Consider the following 16887-nt stretch of genomic DNA (forward strand, 5'->3'; position numbering starts at 1 on the left):
CTTCAAAAATCTTTTTCCACTCACCGGGCGGCTTGATTCACCCCTGTGGTTATTATTGGTCAGGAGATGAGTGTTAGTGGTAGGGCATTTGCTCATGGCTGGGGGCAGGTTGTGTAGTTTATGGGGTTGGAGAGGAGAATTGTTGAGTATTTGCGGGCCACTGGAGGCGCAGCTAAATGATGGAGAGAGACCTACTGGATTTGCTCTGTGCATAGATTTACAAGGGCATTGGTTCAGCTCGAGCAACTGTGTGCTTGAGTATTGAAGATTTAGAATTTTTTGAAAAATGCCATAATTTCCGGCGCTAGGCGTGGAACTGGCGCGGACGGGCTTGCCTTCGGCGCGCCGCCGGCGCGCCCCTTGCGCTCCCTGTGAGGGGGGGCCATTTTATAGTTGTGGGTGAGGGAGGGGCCGAGCACTGGACCGCTCGTAAAATTCACCCCCAAGATGGCGGACGCCAAAGCCCGTCACACCCCTGGCAGCGTCTACTCAGCTGCAATGGGGCTAAAATGCCTAATCAGGTAAGCGAAAGTGCTCGAGAATGGCAAGTGGTTCCTAGCAGTCAGGAAGTATTAAAAACACACTAGGTGTCAGAAACGAAATTAAATGCAGTGCAGTGATAGTTAAAAATCGGCGATTCTCACATTCACAACAAAGCAGAACACCAGTCCCGGCTTTTCGCCTCAGGACCGTCAACACACAGCGCTCGTAGTCCCAGACTTCTTTGGGTAGGGTTCTCCACCGAACCTGTCAACTTTGCGCCTCCATTCGTGGAGATTGAGTGGTGGCAGTTGATGGCTTTTGAACTCCAGAAGTACGTAATGTTATTTTGGTGGCCCTCCACTAGGATGGTATACGCCTGCCTTTGGCAGAAATGTATATTATACTGTACAGAAATGTCTATTGACCCTCTTTCTGCTTCTCTTCCCACTGTTCTTGTATTCATTCTAACCCTTGCCCAACAGGGCTCTGCTTTGGGAACTCTCAAGGGTTATCTTTCTGTTCTGTCTGCTCTTTTTGCTGCTGTTAGACCAACCTTTTCTCTTTAGGTCTTCGATTGTAAATAGGTTTCTGAAGGATCTGGTTCACTTGTTTTCGCCCACGCCCTTTGCTATGCTGCAGTGGGACCTTAATTTGGTCCTCACTTATTTTATATGTGCTCCCTTCAAGCCTTTATACAACTGTCCCCTCCGGCTGCTTACCATCATGACAGCCTTTTTAGTGGGGATTACATCTGCCTGGGGTATAAGTGAGTTGCAGGCGTTATCTTCCCCGCCTCCCTACTTGTTGTCTTTTCCGGATAAAGTGGTGCTTCACACCCGTGCTTCATTTTTGCCAAAGGTTGGGACCCCATTCTATCTGGGGCAATCCATTACACTGCCCACCTTCTTTGCTCCCCAGCATCCCTCTAGAGAAGATGAGCGTCTCCAACATCTGGACCCAAAAAGAACGTTGTCATTCTACCTTGACCGCACAGAAGAGTTCCGGGTGGACGACCAACTCTTTATGAGGTACGTGGGAGCTAAGAAGGGGCTGGCAGTGCAGAAAAGGACCATCTCTCGCTGGGTCGTTCTGTGCATTAAGATCTGCTATGTCCTAGTCAAGAAGGAGCCCACTGAGGGTTTAAGGGCGCATTCCACCAGGAATAAGGCTGCAACTATTGCCTTGGCTCGGTGTGTCCCAGTCCTGGACATCTGTCAGGCAGCAACATGGGCATCTTTGCACACGTTTGCCAAGCACTACTGCCTGGACAGTCAGGCCCGCAGGGATGGGCATTTTGCCCGTTCTGTCCTGCAGGACTTTCTAGTATAAAGTATTGGTCCCCAACCCACTGCCGGATGGTACGGCTTGGGTAACTAATTCAAATGTAAGAAATCTGCAGCTAGAAGTCTCTATCAGATGAACAAGTTACTTACCTTCGGTAACGCATGATCTGGAAGAGACTCTAGCTGCAGATTCCTTACAGCCCCACACATGCCTCCCCGCTTTGCGGACCAATTTTATTAGGGCTAGGGTTTCTTCCCTTTTCAGGGACCTAGTTTTCCACACAACTGCGTATGTTACTTCATGGCTCTGGGCTCCTGGTGTGGAAAAACCAAAAAGTACTGACGTCTGTGCACCTGGGTGGTGCCTATATAGATGACTGCGACTTTATAACCGATGCTGCCGACTACGTCACGCAGAGCCGAATGGAGCCACTGGAGGGCGTGCGCTAGGGTATTGCTCAGCAAAAGTTTCCGGAATTAGGTTTAAGGCACAGTGGCAAAGGGAGATTGTAAAGGGGATCAGGAGAGCAGCAGGGAGGAGAGGTTGAAGGGAGGCTCCATGTCCTGACAGAGAAAGAGATCAGAAGGAGAAATACGAGCTCGGTTTATTTCAGCTCATCAAGAATATATATCTATCTGATAGAGACTTCTAGCGACAGATTCCTTACCTTTGAATTTCCCAGGCATCATGCTGGATCTGGACTCAGCAGCTAGATAGAGTCTCTACCAGATAATGCTGTCTGAAGGTGAGTAACTTGTTCTGTGTGCCCCTTTATGGTCTCTATAGTCACCCACCCTATGATGTGTCACTCACGTGCATGCAGTTATTCCGTTTTATTGTACCTTCCTGTTGTGTTTGCGCTGTAGTCATATGGTCATTGCTGTTTCAGCTTGTTCAGCAGGCGTTGGCTCATGAGCTGCTCTCACAGGATGGGGGCCCAAGTTGTAAGTACTTCCTGGCACTGGCAAGGACACACCTGCAGAAGAAGCAGTTTGCCGAGGCTGAAGAAAACCTTACCGCAGCGGCCCAGATCAGCTACCAGGTGAGATGTATCCCTAAATATTAGATGTAAACACATTTAGAATATGGACAAGTGTGCCTGTGCACTGTGAGTGACTCGGCCAAAGTGTGCATGAAAGACCTGAAAATAGATCATAAACTCAAAGCTGTCCAAAGCAGGGTCCCCAAAAATACATTTCGCCCCCAATTCCTTAAGATGTCCCTGGGTGAGAACAACAGACACGCATTGACAAAGTTGTGTGTCTGCTGTATGTTTCCCACAGTTATTCATTGTCAATTGGAGCTTAAGGTCCTTTAACTCCCTAGTTTTGGCCAGTTATTGTTTCATGATCAGTACGTAATGAGTGTTGGTATGCTGTGACTGTTATTTGTGTGTTGGTCCACACCATTTACAAAAATGTCCCCACCTTACCCCTCAGTTGAGCGTGTGTCACGTTATACAAGTGAAGTGGGCCTTAGTTGAGAGGCTAAGAAATACTGGAACTGGTAGAGAATTAACCATGTCATACCATACCCCTTCTTGTCACTCCAGTTTGTAGCAACGGACTTCCTGCATTTTAATGTGCAGGGCAATATCTACTTTCTTGACCAAAACACCTTCTCTGAGGATATACTATATTTGATATCCACAATTACCTCACAAATGGCAGTGATGTCATAATCTAAGCCATTACCTCTTCATAACGTCCTCGTCCCGGCCCTTACATCATAATATGTATCCACATCCTGGAGACAGGTACCTCACTTCTTACCTAAAAGAAAATATTTTAAATGCCTCCAACTCAGTAAGTTAATATTAAGTTCCAACTCTACTCAGAATTCTCCTGCTCTGTTTCTCTTCTCTAGTAGACATATTTGTGCATTTATGCTTTTGCAGACTTCCTGTCCCCCTGCTTGCCCTGTAGCCAGGATTTGGCTGGTCATGCATGTCGTGTTGCAGCGTCCTTCACTGAAGGACGTGGATATGCTGCATCTTTTTTTCTGGAACATGGGCTAGGCTTGGGCTTATCCCTGTGGTCTGTATTGGTCTTGCAGCTTGTTGGATGTGTGACCTGTCTCTCTCTCCCCGTGTGATGGCCTTTTGTTCGGTTGTTGTGTGCTCCTGCAAGGATTTTTAGGGTAGTGGGCTATTGAGTTGGATGTTTGGCCTATACTTTTCTAGCTCTCTGGCTTGGGGTTGGTGCATACGCACACTGTGTGTGGCATTTGGGCCACCTCTACTGGTCAATATCCTCCCCTCTTTAGAGCTCAGGAGAAAGCTGCCCATTGGTTCCCTCATATGTTCCCTGCTCAACTTTGGGTTTGTGTGATGCATGCCTTGTTTCAAAAATAAGAAATGTATGTACAAGGGTCTAGGGCGTAGTATTTTCAGACCAACTTAACTCCACACTCCTAATTACAAACATGAACAACTACAGGGAGAAAGTCAGTCTATTAGTACGACAAGAAAACCTCTATATGCTCCAAAGAAAACTGTTCACCAGGTTCAAATAGTTTGCCCAACATTTGGCATGAGTATAGTCTCCATCAGCCCACCCATTTTGCGGAGCTTCGTCATCTGGAGACCTACAAGAGTAGGGTCAAACGTAGCCAATGTTGCTCCAAGGCTAACTGAATACTTGACCTCATACTCCCGGTAGTCTCAGCCAAAATGATTGTTCAAAATATGAGTCAACTGATGGAGTGCAGTGCGAGTGAAAAGAATGTGAGAGGTAAAAATGACTAGAAGGACAAAAAATGTGTTTATTGGGTATTGTCCAAATGTCATAAGTAAAATCAGCCTAATAGTATAGAAAAAATTTACCATCTCCTGGCAAAGAGTGAGGTCGACATGTTTCATCCGTACTGGCTAGCTAGCCCGGCTTTCTTCAGGACCTAATAGATGTTAAGTGGTTACTGCAGGACAAAACACTGTTTAGTGAAATGTGTTACACATGAAAAGTTTCACGTAAAAGAATGAGTAGATCAGTGGTTTATTACCACCCTACCAGACATGAATCCCATGTATATGTAGGTAAGAGCTATCTCTTCATTCCTAAAACAAAAGAGAATTTGTCAAAAAGAAGGGTCAAACCTACAATGGTGAACAAAAGTGCTCAGAGCATAGAGGTTAAAAAGTCAAATAATCGATTATGAATATTAGTCGACTACGCCGGCTCATTACGTAACTTTATTAGGCAATTGTATATTTTTTAGAATAAATTAGTACTCACTCAACTTGCTGTGGGAGTAAGCCTCACCTCACCCGGCAACTGCTCGGTGGTTGAGGCCCCGCTCTATTTGTAGGTAAAACAAGGGAGCTAAAGGTAATTACATCATCCATCTTTTGTCCCTTGGTTATACTCATAGAATCTAAAATATTAAAACCTAAATCAAAAATATAAAATCTTGGCATTCAACACCATGAAAGGGAGCAGGTTAATCTCTTACGTGATAAGTTCCTTTTAGGATATTTCATTCTCTTGGTGTGATGTTATTTAACCAGTACTCTATTAAAATTAAATCAAGGATCATTACTATCCATGTATCCATGTATCAGGCTGAAATCCCTCAAAAATATGCCCTTTCCTATTGGAAAAATTAATGAGAGCATATGGACCAGGAAATTAGGTATCCTATCATTTACTATAAAGTCTAGAGCCTAGTAAGTTATAAGGGTATTGGTTAAAACATCAACAGTACTCCTTTAGTAGCCAATACTATTTACTTGACAATGTGTCAATCAAGAAAGAACCAAAGAACTAACTCAAAAAGAGCCTAAGGCAGAATGCTCTTACCTGTCCGTCGGTACACCCTTGCAGTCTGCAAGCAGTGTGGTAGGTACCGAGGACAGGGAAGTGTCTCCTTTTATTGCGGCGATGATTGGCTTGATGAGCCCTCATTAGCTAATAAGCCAATGAATATCCGCGATATTGTACTGTGGCCCAAGCGTTCATACAATGTGTGTTGTAAGCGGCTAGTGGTCTCGTCTTGCGTCTTGCTCAGACGCTAATTTGGAGCTAATTACTGCATGCGCGCCTAATAAGCGCTGCTCGCTACGTGCTCTGCAGCAGCGCGCAGCCGAGACGCTCTTCTCACAGTCATAAGCGTTAAAGCCGATTGTGATCTATGTGCGCATGGCTCAGAACTGGAAAGTGGCAACGTCAGTACAAGTCGTAGTACCGCGGCTGGAGCGCAATATGAAACATGGATTCTTTTTTAAAGTATTAAAAATCGATTATTTCACAGGGCATAGGACCATATGCTTTGACAATGCCAAACCATTAATAATGTTGTTGATTCCACACTCTCGGTGACGGCTCAGAGCTGGAAGGTGGCAGTGTCAATACAAGTCATAGTACTGTGGCCGGAGCGCGATGTGTGACATGGATTTATGAAAGTATTGGAGAGCAATTATTTCACAAGGCATCAGATCCTGTAATTAACCATGTCAAACCATTAGTAATTTTACTGATTTTACACAATCAGTGATGGCTGGGTTTAAAAATAAGAACTGTCCATGACTTCACATACAGCTCTACAACATGAAGTGGCAGTGTCAGCACAGGTGAGTGTAAAGTGGCTGCAGCATCATGTCGAGTGTACACAATATGAAAGAACGATTCGTTTATACACAGCAGTATAGAATCCTTCCATAATGGTGCCATGTATAAAATCTGTTAGATCGCTATCTACTACTGCTTTTGCTCTATGAGTGACGGCTAAGTTTGTGCAATAGGATTGCCCCTGAGTCAATCTGTTGCTAAATACATGAGCTGGTAACCAGCAGAGAAACCAGTCACGGATGATTATGTTTACATTTACAGGGAGTACCAGTGGGACATTATTTGTTGTAATCTATTAGGTCGTTGGCCTCATTCTATGGGGTGTTCCACAGCTTCAACACTGCCCCCCATATCACTGGTTCTTTATAGGATTGTTCGGTAAAAAAGAAAGAACGTGTTACACCAATACAGTAATGTAATAGCTATCGAGCTTCTTACGTACCCAGAACAGTAGTGCTTATAGTCCTAAGTGCTTGAAATGGAGAGAGCAACTGTTGGAGACACGATCGCCAGTATACCGCTAGTGGTTTAGAATTGTCGTCAAATGATGTGGCGACTATTTGATGCACAATTGACAGGTCAGAAACCTGATGTTACCGGTCGTTGCACCATCTAAGGACCGTGCGACATGTCAATGTCTAAAGTGTCACAATGGAGAGAATATTAGGAGAAAATTAGATAGAGACCCACGGAATGTTGTCGTTCAAGCCTTCTGTGTCAGATTTGAGCTTGAAGATCCACTTTTGCTCCTTAATGAACAAAAATCTAGAGACATCAGTCACATGTTGGGGAATCAATGGGCGTTCTAAGATCAACCATCTCATGTCATCTGCTTGATATTTAAAAGATAGAAAATGATTTGTCAGGCACGTTGATTGCTTATTACAGCCTATTGTGCTCTTATGCTCACTTATGCGTAATTTGATTTTACGAGTGGTGTGTCCGATATACCTCAGTGAACAAGGACATGTGATCATGTAGATCACACGATCTGTATTACAGTTAGTGTGGGTTTTCAGAATCCATGGTCGGCCAGTACCAATATCCACGGATTCTGTCTTGGTAGTCTGTGGGCATACACTGCATGAGCCGCATGGATAGTGGCCACGTACAGGAGGAAGGTCCCAGAGTGTGTTTGTGTCTTTCTTCAGCTGCGACCTTGGTCGTGTGTGTATCAGGCTGTCGCGCAGGCTTGGGCCCCTCCTAAATGCAAACAGAGGCGGCGGGATATTCTCTGTTGCAACATTCAAAATGCGCCAGTGTCTGCGTACTGTATTCTGGACTTTATTTGAAAGTGTGCAAAATGTGTTCACAAACGTCAACCTGTTTGTTGCAGGTTTAATAATGCTATGATCTAATAAAGCATCTCGACTGGTGTTGGAGGCTCTCTTCCAGGCTCGACGCACAAGCCGCTTGGGATATTCGCGGGCCTGGAGTTGTAGTGAGAGTTCCTTAGTTTGCCTTGTTTCCCCATTTCATTAACTCTGCTGTGTTCTTGCCTTTGTTGGGCTAGTTGGTGCGGTGTGGCTCTGGTCCTAGTTGGAGTTAGTGTTGCTCTCCTTGATTGTTAGATGCTGTTTCCTACCCACACATAGCCTAGATTTGGGCGACTTCTCTTTGTGCTCTCTGCGAAGCTTTACTGTGTGTGAGGAGTGGGTGTCCCTCTAACAATACATCAGTTGGGTGCCACCCACCACACCCCATTTTTCTTGGTGCTTGCTGAATTTTGGCTTTCTGTTTTTCACTCTCTTGAGCTAGAGGCTCTTGGGATGTGTATCTGAGTTCCCGCTCTGACTGGTTGGGGATCTTAGGATTAAGGATTTGACATGGGGCTCTACCTTATGATATTCCTGGATTGGTCTTTCCTTCCCTCTGTCCATTGCTGGACAGCTTGGTGTTTGTGAGGTGGAGGGTTTTGGGTCCCAGCCTCAGTTCAACATATGACTATGTTTGCTCCCTTTTTGGTTGTAAAGGTTTTTTGTGGGCTGTCCCCAGTGCTTCTCTTGGGGGAGTTTGGATGGTAGCTTCACCCTAGCACTCTGCTATGACTTGGTGTTTGTGAAGAGTTTTCTAGCACTCCCTGATACACCATGCAACCTTTGATTTTTCTGGTATGATAGTTCTTGGAGGCTATCCCATGCTTCCTGTTCTGTATTAGACTTGGGCCAACTGTCCTCTGGGTGTTCTTTACTTTTGTCTTTTTTGTGTTGGAATTATATTATTGAGTTCACAAATGTTAATGAAAATGAAGCTGAATACATGCAGCAAAAGTGTTGTGCATATGAAACCGACAACAAGAGGGGGGAGAGCAGACCCAGTGTAACAGGTAAGCAATCAAAAAACCTGTGGGAGAGGGGAGGGAGAGGGAGAAAAACGGAAAGGGGCTGGGCAAACAAAGGCAGGGAGGGCGGCCACGAAGGGTCAGTTTTCCCATAGGAAGAGGGACCAAATAAGGAGGAACCTATCAGCCCTATCTTTCAGGTTATAGATCGCTTTCTTGTAGGAGGCAGTCCTAAACATGGCCGCAAGCCATTCCCCCTGAGTTGGGAACTGCAGGGAGCACCAATTCCGCAGTATGCAGATTTTGCCCGTTGTGAGAGCGGTGGTGAGGAGGCGGTGAACATGGTGTGTTAGCTGGGAGAGGTCCGCCAGGTTGTGCAGGAGGAGCAGCCGTCGACAGTGGGGTGTGTATATCCAAGGTCTCCCCCGACATGGACCCTACTGGGATCCAGAAAGGATGGACCACGTGGATTCTGCGAGAAGGTGAACCATGTCACAGGATGCATGGTCACACCTCCAACAGGATGAGTGGGGCAGAAGAGCCGCAGTGCAGAGCCATGCCGGCATCCAGTGCCAGCCCTGCAGGATCTTAAAAAGACTGTATTTCATCCAGACCTCTTGGGTCCCCCTCTAGGGACTCTAGTATCTCCACCCAGTCCTCATCCTCACATTCCATCTGATAATGGGTCTGCCAAACGTCTCTGAAGCACTCCACTTGTGGCTGTGATTATGATTGTCAGATCAGAAGGTTATCCAGTATTGGGGTATCCTTCATAGATTCACATGCCTGAATCATTCCCCGTCGCCGAGGCGGGAGTCCCACGGTAAATACAAAAGTAGTGCCAAAAGTAAATAATAGTAGTAGGCTAAAAGAAAAAAGGCTAAGACCTAACTCTTAGTAGCCTATCTACATCATTATAGTAAAAAGAACCAAAGATTGGTTCCTGCCAATCACCTGCTAGCACCCTCTAGAACCTTCCCAGCAGAGGCAGTTCTGTAGTAGGGGTTCTCTGTGTATAGTCATAATCTAGTGAATAGTCCCGCCCATGTGCGTGGACCCCGGAGCAATCAAAAATAATCTCTTAAGGTGTCGAAAAATGCAGAACTGCACAGACACTTAAGAGAGAATTAAAGACAGATAATGCAGCCTATATCCACAGGCTACACTGTCCAGTACTTCAACTAGAAATTCCACCAAAAATCCACAAACAGCAAAGCCTGTCCAGATTTCCCTTGCTTTAACAGCAAAAACCCTCTGGAATGATCGAGAGAAAGACCTGGACAGACAAGCCCCATAGGCTGCCATTATGTGGCTCAAAACAGGATACTGTGCCTTTAAGAGAACCTTCCAGAACTTCACAGTATCCCAGAATGCACTGCAGGTCCCTTTTACTTTCAGTTCTTTTTTCCGGCTCCTGCTAGCAGGACCCTGGAGCATTGAGCTCTCCCTTTTGGGATTTATTTTTGGGATTTCTCACTTTTTCAAGTGTTTTTTGGTACTTTGTTCAAAGTACTTTGGTTAATTCTTCTTTGGTGTGCTTTTCGGGCAGTCTTTTTGTCGAATATGCCTGCATTATTTGACAAATGCCCGGAGTGTTCCAGGAAGAAGGCCAAGACTGACCCACATGAAGTGTGTATCCTCTGCCTTCCCTCCTCTCATAACCCTGATGAATGTGAGATCTGCCAGGGATTTACAACCAGGACCCTGAGAGACAGAAAGAAGATCAGGCTCCAAGGCATGGAGGAGAGAAGACTGCAAGCACGAGGTGGGTCTGGAGGGGCTTCATCTGCCCATGCTGAGTCCTCTGGGGGGCTCCCCAGAGGCAGGAAGTCCAGCAAGCGTCCCCATTCTCCGTCGGCGGTGATTGCACCTTACTACGGCGTCGAGAGGGATGACTACAGTCTGTTCCCCGTCTCCCCAGGGCTCTGGGTCGAAGCGGCGTCGACGTTCGACGTCGAAGGAGCTGAACAGACCGCCGTCGACGTCACCGGTGACGGTTTCGTCGTCGTCCTCGTCGAGGACTCGACGTCGACGGGTGGCCCGGCGTCAGCGCTCGCCGTCGTGGCGACACCGCCGTTCGCCGTCGGCGAAAAGGAGAAGATCGTCGTCGAGGGGGCGATCGCCATCGAGGCGGAAGCGCTCGCCGTCGAGGGACAAACGTTCGCCGTCGAGGAAGCGCAGTTCGACGTCGAGGGGCTGACGCTCGCCGTCGGGTCACCGTTCTTCGAAGCAGGAACGACGCAGAAGGAGTTTGGGCGCCAGGAGTCAGTCTGACAGGCGTCCAGTGCCTAGGAGAGACTCTCCCACATCCCAGCCTGATAAGGAGGGCGGGTCACCGGGCTCGGTGTACTCCCTTGTGTATACCCCTCCTAAGCCGGGGACAGTGACGCCTCCTCTTCCGCCTCCTTTACCGAGAGGGCTTCCTCCGCGGGTCCCAACCCCGCCGCCTCTACCATCTCGGCCTCATCCACAGCCTCAGCCTCAACCTCAGCTGCCGGTTGACAAGCCTCCACCGCTTCCTCCGAGGTCGGTTTCCCTGCCCAGGTAACCGACTCCTCCGAAGGGGACCCCTCGGCCGAGGGGACCACCCAAGCCACAGTCTCCTGTCCCGGTGGAACCGGCAGGGCGACCGAAGCCACGGAAGTCGCGATCCCGCTCCGGACGGAGGGGGAGGTCACGCAGTCGTCGCAGATCCTCGACGAGGTTCAGACGGCGCCACAGGAGGCGCGGATCACGGTCCCGCACTGGCTCTTCCAGGACGAGGTCCTACTCCGCGACCTTGTCAGACTCCCCGGGGACTAGGGTGTCTCCCGTGGATGACATCAGCACGTTCCAGGATGTTCTCCTGAGGGGTGCAGCGAAATTAGGAATCACGGTGACGGCTCCCACACCTACGACGTCCGTGATCTTTGAGACACTTCACAAGAAACATTTGTCTCGCCCTCTGCTGCCGCTCGTGCCAGGCTTGGTAGAGCCAGCGGAGGAGCTGTTCCTTTCGCCTGCAGTAACGAGAGCTGCTCCATCCCGTCTGCTGAAGAAATATAGGGCTCTGGATTCCGACCCGGCTTTTCTAAGGTTTGACCCGGTTCCGGACTCCGTTATAGTGACGGCAGCCAGGAAACAACATTCTACCTCTCCGTCTTCTACCGTGCCTCCGGATAAGGAGAGCCGATGGATCGACTCTAATGGCAGGAAGGCTTGTGGAACAGCAGCTACGGCCATGAAGACCTGCTGGGACGGTACGATCGTTCCCTGTGGGAATCTCTCAAGCAGTTCACGGAACTCCTGCCACGAGACAAGAGGGAGGATTTCCTAGAGATCCTGAAGGAAGGGATGCTGGTTTCGAACCAGGTTATCAGCGCGGCTGCGGATGGTTCCCTGTTGGCGGCCCATGGTTACTGTCATGGGATCAACCAGCGACGCCATGCTTGGCTCAGGCTCACATCACTCAAGCCGGAGGCCCAGCAGCGAGTGGCTAATCTGCCCTTCTCGGGGGAGACCCTGTTCGGAAAACATGCGGATGAAGGCGGAGGCAGAGACTCTGACGGCTGTGGGCTTGGAGAAGCACAAAGAAAAGAAAGCCTACCGCCCGTTCCAGAGACGGTTCGGGGCTCAGGGCCGAGGGCGAGGACAGGCTTAGGGACAGCAGCAGCAACAACAGCAGCAGTTCCGGAGGCCCTTCCAGAAATGCCAGAAGGGTAGGGGAGGTCAGCAGTCCTCCACAGCGAACAAGGGCGCGGCCGGGTCTCGACCCTGAGCTGTTACTTCCCCTTCATCCGTTACCCGCTCCGGTGGGGGGAAGCGTCCAATTTTTTCTGGCAGAGTGGAGAAAAATTACTCAGAACAAGTGGGTGCTGAATATTGTTTGCAATGGATACAGTCTTCGGTTCACCGGCCCGCCTCCATCGATTCCTCCAGTCAGCTCGCAGTTTCAGCTGCGCGAGCTTCAGGCGGAGGCCGATATTCTGTTGAGGAAAAAGGCGGTAGAAGACGTACCTCTGTCTCAAAGAGGAAGAGGTCTGTACTCCCGGTTCTTCCTGGTCCGCAAGAAGGACAAGAACGAGTTCAGGCCCATTCTGGATTTGCGACAAGCAAACAAGTGGATTCGCAGAGAGAAGTTTCACATGCTGTCGTTGCATCAGATTTATCCTCAGCTGCAACAGGGAGACTGGCTGTGTGCCATAGATCTACAGGATGCGTAGTTCCATGTGCCCATTGCACAGAAACACAGGAAGTTCCTGTGATTCCAAGTCGGCGCCAATCATTATCAGTACACAGTACTGCCATTCGGATTGAAGTCTGCGCCCAGGACATTCTCGAAGTGCATGGCAGTGGTAGCCGCACAGTGGGATCAGAGGAAAGGATCTTGGGACAACAAGATACGACTGTCTCTGCATGCTCTTCAGTCTCTGAAGTGGTGGTGTTCAGCGGAGAATCTCCTGAGAGGGGTTCCCTTCCACAAGGACATTCCCACGCAGACTATTGTGACGGATGCGTCTCTCCACGGCTGGGGGGCGCACTCCGGAGACCTACAGATTCAAGGGACGTGGTCCTAGATGGAGTCCACGTACCACATCAATTTCTTTGAACTCAGAGCTGTTCACTTGGCACTGAAGGCCTTTCTTCCGTCCTTCCGGACCAACTCGTTGCTTGTTCAGACAGACAATATGACCACGATGTATTACCTCAACAAGCAGGGGGGTCGAGATCGCGCACTCTGTCGCAGGAGGCGCAGGCGATCTGGCACTTGCTTCTGGCCAGAGGACTGACGATAATGGCCACCCATCTACCAGGTGTGCAGAATGTTCAGACAGACGCACTGAGCAGACTGATCCAGGATAACCACGAATGGGTCATAAACGACGAAGTGCTAGGAGAAGTCTTCGCAAGGTGGGGGACTCCAGACATAGATCTGTTCGCCACCGCCGAAAACAGCATATGCCGAGACTTCGCCTCCAGGTACTACCAACCAGGGACGCTGGGGAATGTGCTATGGATCAACTGGTCGAACAGCTTTCTGTACGCTTTTCCACCCATTCCCCTGATTCCGGCGGTGCTCATCAAACTGTCCCAGTCCAGGGCACAGATGACCCTGATTGCCCCGGAATGGCCCAGACAGTGGTGGTTCACGGAACTGCTTCACCGGTCTCTCCTTCCTCACATACGGCTGCCGTGCAGGCCGGACCTTCTCACGAAGTTCGGGGGGCAGATGTTGCACCCCAACCTCTCGTCTTTGAGTTTGGCGGCATGGCTCCTGAGATAGTGCAATATGGCCATCTGAATCTACCAGAAGATTGCATGGACATACTGAAGGAGGCTAAGCGACCTTCCACTAGGACTTCCTATGCTTACAAGTGGAAGAGATTTTGTATCTGGTGCAAGTCTAAGAACTATGACCCGACGACCTGTAAGAAAGATGTCATCCTTCCATATCTTCTACATCTGGCGCAGTCTGGCCTTAATGTCCATTCCATTAAGGTTCATCTGGCTGCTTTGACTGCCTACAGGAAATGCCCTTCACAGACTTCCTTCTTTCAGATCCCTGTGATCAAAGACTTTTTGGAAGGCTTGAAGAAAGTGTTCCCTCCTGTCCGGCTTCCTTCGCCTTCATGGGAATTGAATGTGGTGCTGTCCAGATTCATGAGGGAACCTTTTGAACCTATTCATAAGGCTTCGATGCAGCACCTATCCTGGAAGGCGGCGTTCCTCGTGGCCATTACATCGGCCCGCAGGGTGAGTGAAATTCAGGCGTTGTGTTGCCAAGAACCCTATACTGTATTTCATGCTGCTAAAGTTGTTATGCGTACTCAACCTAAATTTCTTCCTAAAGTTATATCTGACTTTCATGTTAACCAGACCATAACTTTACCTACGTTTTTTCAGAATCCTTCCTGTCCAGCGGAAAGGTCCCTGCATTCCCTGGATGTCAGGAGGGTGTTGAAATTTTATCTGGATAAAACCAAAGATATTCGTAGGTCAGACCAATTGTTTATCAATTATGGATCAGTCAGGACCGGTCTTGCTACCTCAAAACAGTCCATCTCGAGGTGGATTGTGTCCTGTATACAGTTGTGTTACCAAAAAGCTGGTAAGACCTTAGAGGGTAAACCTAAGGCTCATTCCACCAGGGGCAAAGCTGCCACGACGGCTTTGCTCCGTAATGTTCCAATTGCAGAAATCTGCAAGGCAGCCACTTGGAAGTCGGTCCATACCTTTGCTAAGCATTACTGCCTGGACACTGATGCCAAGGCAGACGCTCAGGTTGGTCAGGCTTCGCTGCGAAATCTGTTCGCACAGTAGTGGTGTTATTTCTCTTTTCTCCACCGCCGCTTTGGTGTGGGGATGGGCGTGCCATTCTATTCACTAGATTATGACTATACACAGAGATCTCCTACTACAGAAGGAGTAGTTTCTGTCCTGTAACTCCAGTTCTGTAGTAGGGGTATCTCTGTTATAGTCATAAGCGCCCGCCCTCCTCCCCGGTGGAGAGAGATATTCATGTAAGAATGCTACAGGTCTGGCGTGTTACGCCTTCAAAAAGAACTGAAAGTAAAAGGAACCTGCAGTGCATTCTGGGATACTGTGAAGTTCTGGAAGGTTCTCTTAAAGGCACAGTATCCTGTTTTGAGCCACATAATGGCAGCCTATGGGGCTTGTCTGTCCAGGTCTTTCTCTCTATCATTCCAGAGGGTTTTTGCTGTTAAAGCAAGGGAAATCTGGACAGGCTTTGCTGTTTGTGGATTTTTGGTGGAATTTCTAGTTGAAGTACTGGACAGTGTAGCCTGTGGATATAGGCTGCATTATCTGTCTTTAATTCTCTGTTAAGTGTCTGTGCAGTTCTGCATTTTTTGACACCTTAAGAGATTATTTTTGATTGCTCCGGGGTCCACGCACATGGGCGGGACTATTCACTAGATTATGACTATTACAGAGATACCCCTACTACAGAACTTGAGTTACAGGACAGAAACTACTCCTTCTCATATTTTCACTGCACGTCGTGTGGAAGGGAGTCTCCCTGAGTGCTACTCAGTTTCTTCTACTTTTCCTCAGCACTTCTGACAGGAAAGCACTTTTCAAACCCAGCAGTACCTGTGATAAGAAGAGGGTCCATGTGGATGACCAACACAAGGACTGCATTTATTACCATTATCCCAAGAATGAGACAAAAAATTGCAAAATCTGCCGTACCTTCCCTACTAAGACCTTTGGAGATAGGGAGGCAAGACTGCTCTTGTGGCTCAAATCTTCTTCGGCCAAAAATGATGACAGAGCTTCTACTTCCTGCAAAAGAGCCAGATCCCATGACAGCTCTTCAAGTGAGGGAAGAAAACACCGCAAATCTTCTCATGATGTTTCCGACCCTTTACAGAGGTCACCTAAACTTTCCTCTGGGTCACCGCTGTCTCCGTCACCCACAGTGAGCAAGGAATCAAAAAAGGCCTCTACTTCCAAAACTGTAAGTAAGAGCTATATTAAATCTGTCAAGGTGACCACTTCGTCTACTATCTCTGTGACTTCATCTGCCTCTTCATCTACGGCTACTATCTCAACTACGGCCATTTAATCGCCTATCCTGTCTACAAAAATCTCTATCGCTTCAAACGAAAAGGTTGAAATCACTGTCGACGAGCATATCGACGTCGAGCTCAGCGACAGTTCCGTCGACAAAGGCTCCACCGTCGTCGAAGATTTCATCGACGTCTGCCTCGTCGACGAAGACGACCGCCCCGTTGATGACGACGGCAACATTGAAGATTCCTTCGACGATGAGCCCATCAACAGCGAGCCCGTGGAAAATGAGCCAGTCGACGAAGAGCCCGTCGAAGACGATCCTGTCGACGACTCCATCAACGAAGATCCCGTCGACGAAGAGTCCGTCGACGGAGGGTCCTTCGACGGAGAGCCCGTCGACGAAGATTCAAACAACAGTTCCTGCTGTTTTACCTTTACCTGCGCAGTCAACGCCTAGATCGTCAGGCCTTTACCAGCTTAAAACTTTTCAAAAACAGCAGGATTACAGCAACATCTCACCGCTTATGCCTTCTCACCTCCTGGACACGTATGTTGAAGAAGATGACTATGATGACGAAGATGATGGACCCTTTGGTACTGCTCACCATCCGTCTGAATTAAACATCAAGTGTCAAGATGACGATGAAGATGAGGACTACCAAGACCAATATTATCAAGAGGACATTATTGTCCCACCTCATAGATTCCATCACAAGGAAGTGCGCCAGAGGGAAACAAGCCACCTCCCTCCAACACTCA

General features: G+C 48.4%; 1 protein-coding gene across 4 annotated transcripts in view; it reads left to right on the forward strand.

Moving 5' to 3' along the window:
- Positions 1 to 16887, forward strand: part of CFAP70 (cilia and flagella associated protein 70) — a 1288671-nt gene that overhangs the window by 1047748 nt on the left and 224036 nt on the right. For all 4 annotated transcript variants that reach the window (XM_078662924.1, XM_078662925.1, XM_078662923.1 and 1 more), the window contains one exon: positions 2657 to 2809. In XM_078662924.1, coding sequence (XP_078519050.1) covers positions 2657 to 2809 — 153 coding nt within the window. The remainder of the gene's footprint in view (positions 1 to 2656; positions 2810 to 16887) is intronic.

Source organism: Lissotriton helveticus, chromosome 10, assembly GCF_964261635.1.
Source record: "Lissotriton helveticus chromosome 10, aLisHel1.1, whole genome shotgun sequence".
NCBI lineage: Eukaryota > Metazoa > Chordata > Amphibia > Caudata > Salamandridae > Lissotriton > Lissotriton helveticus.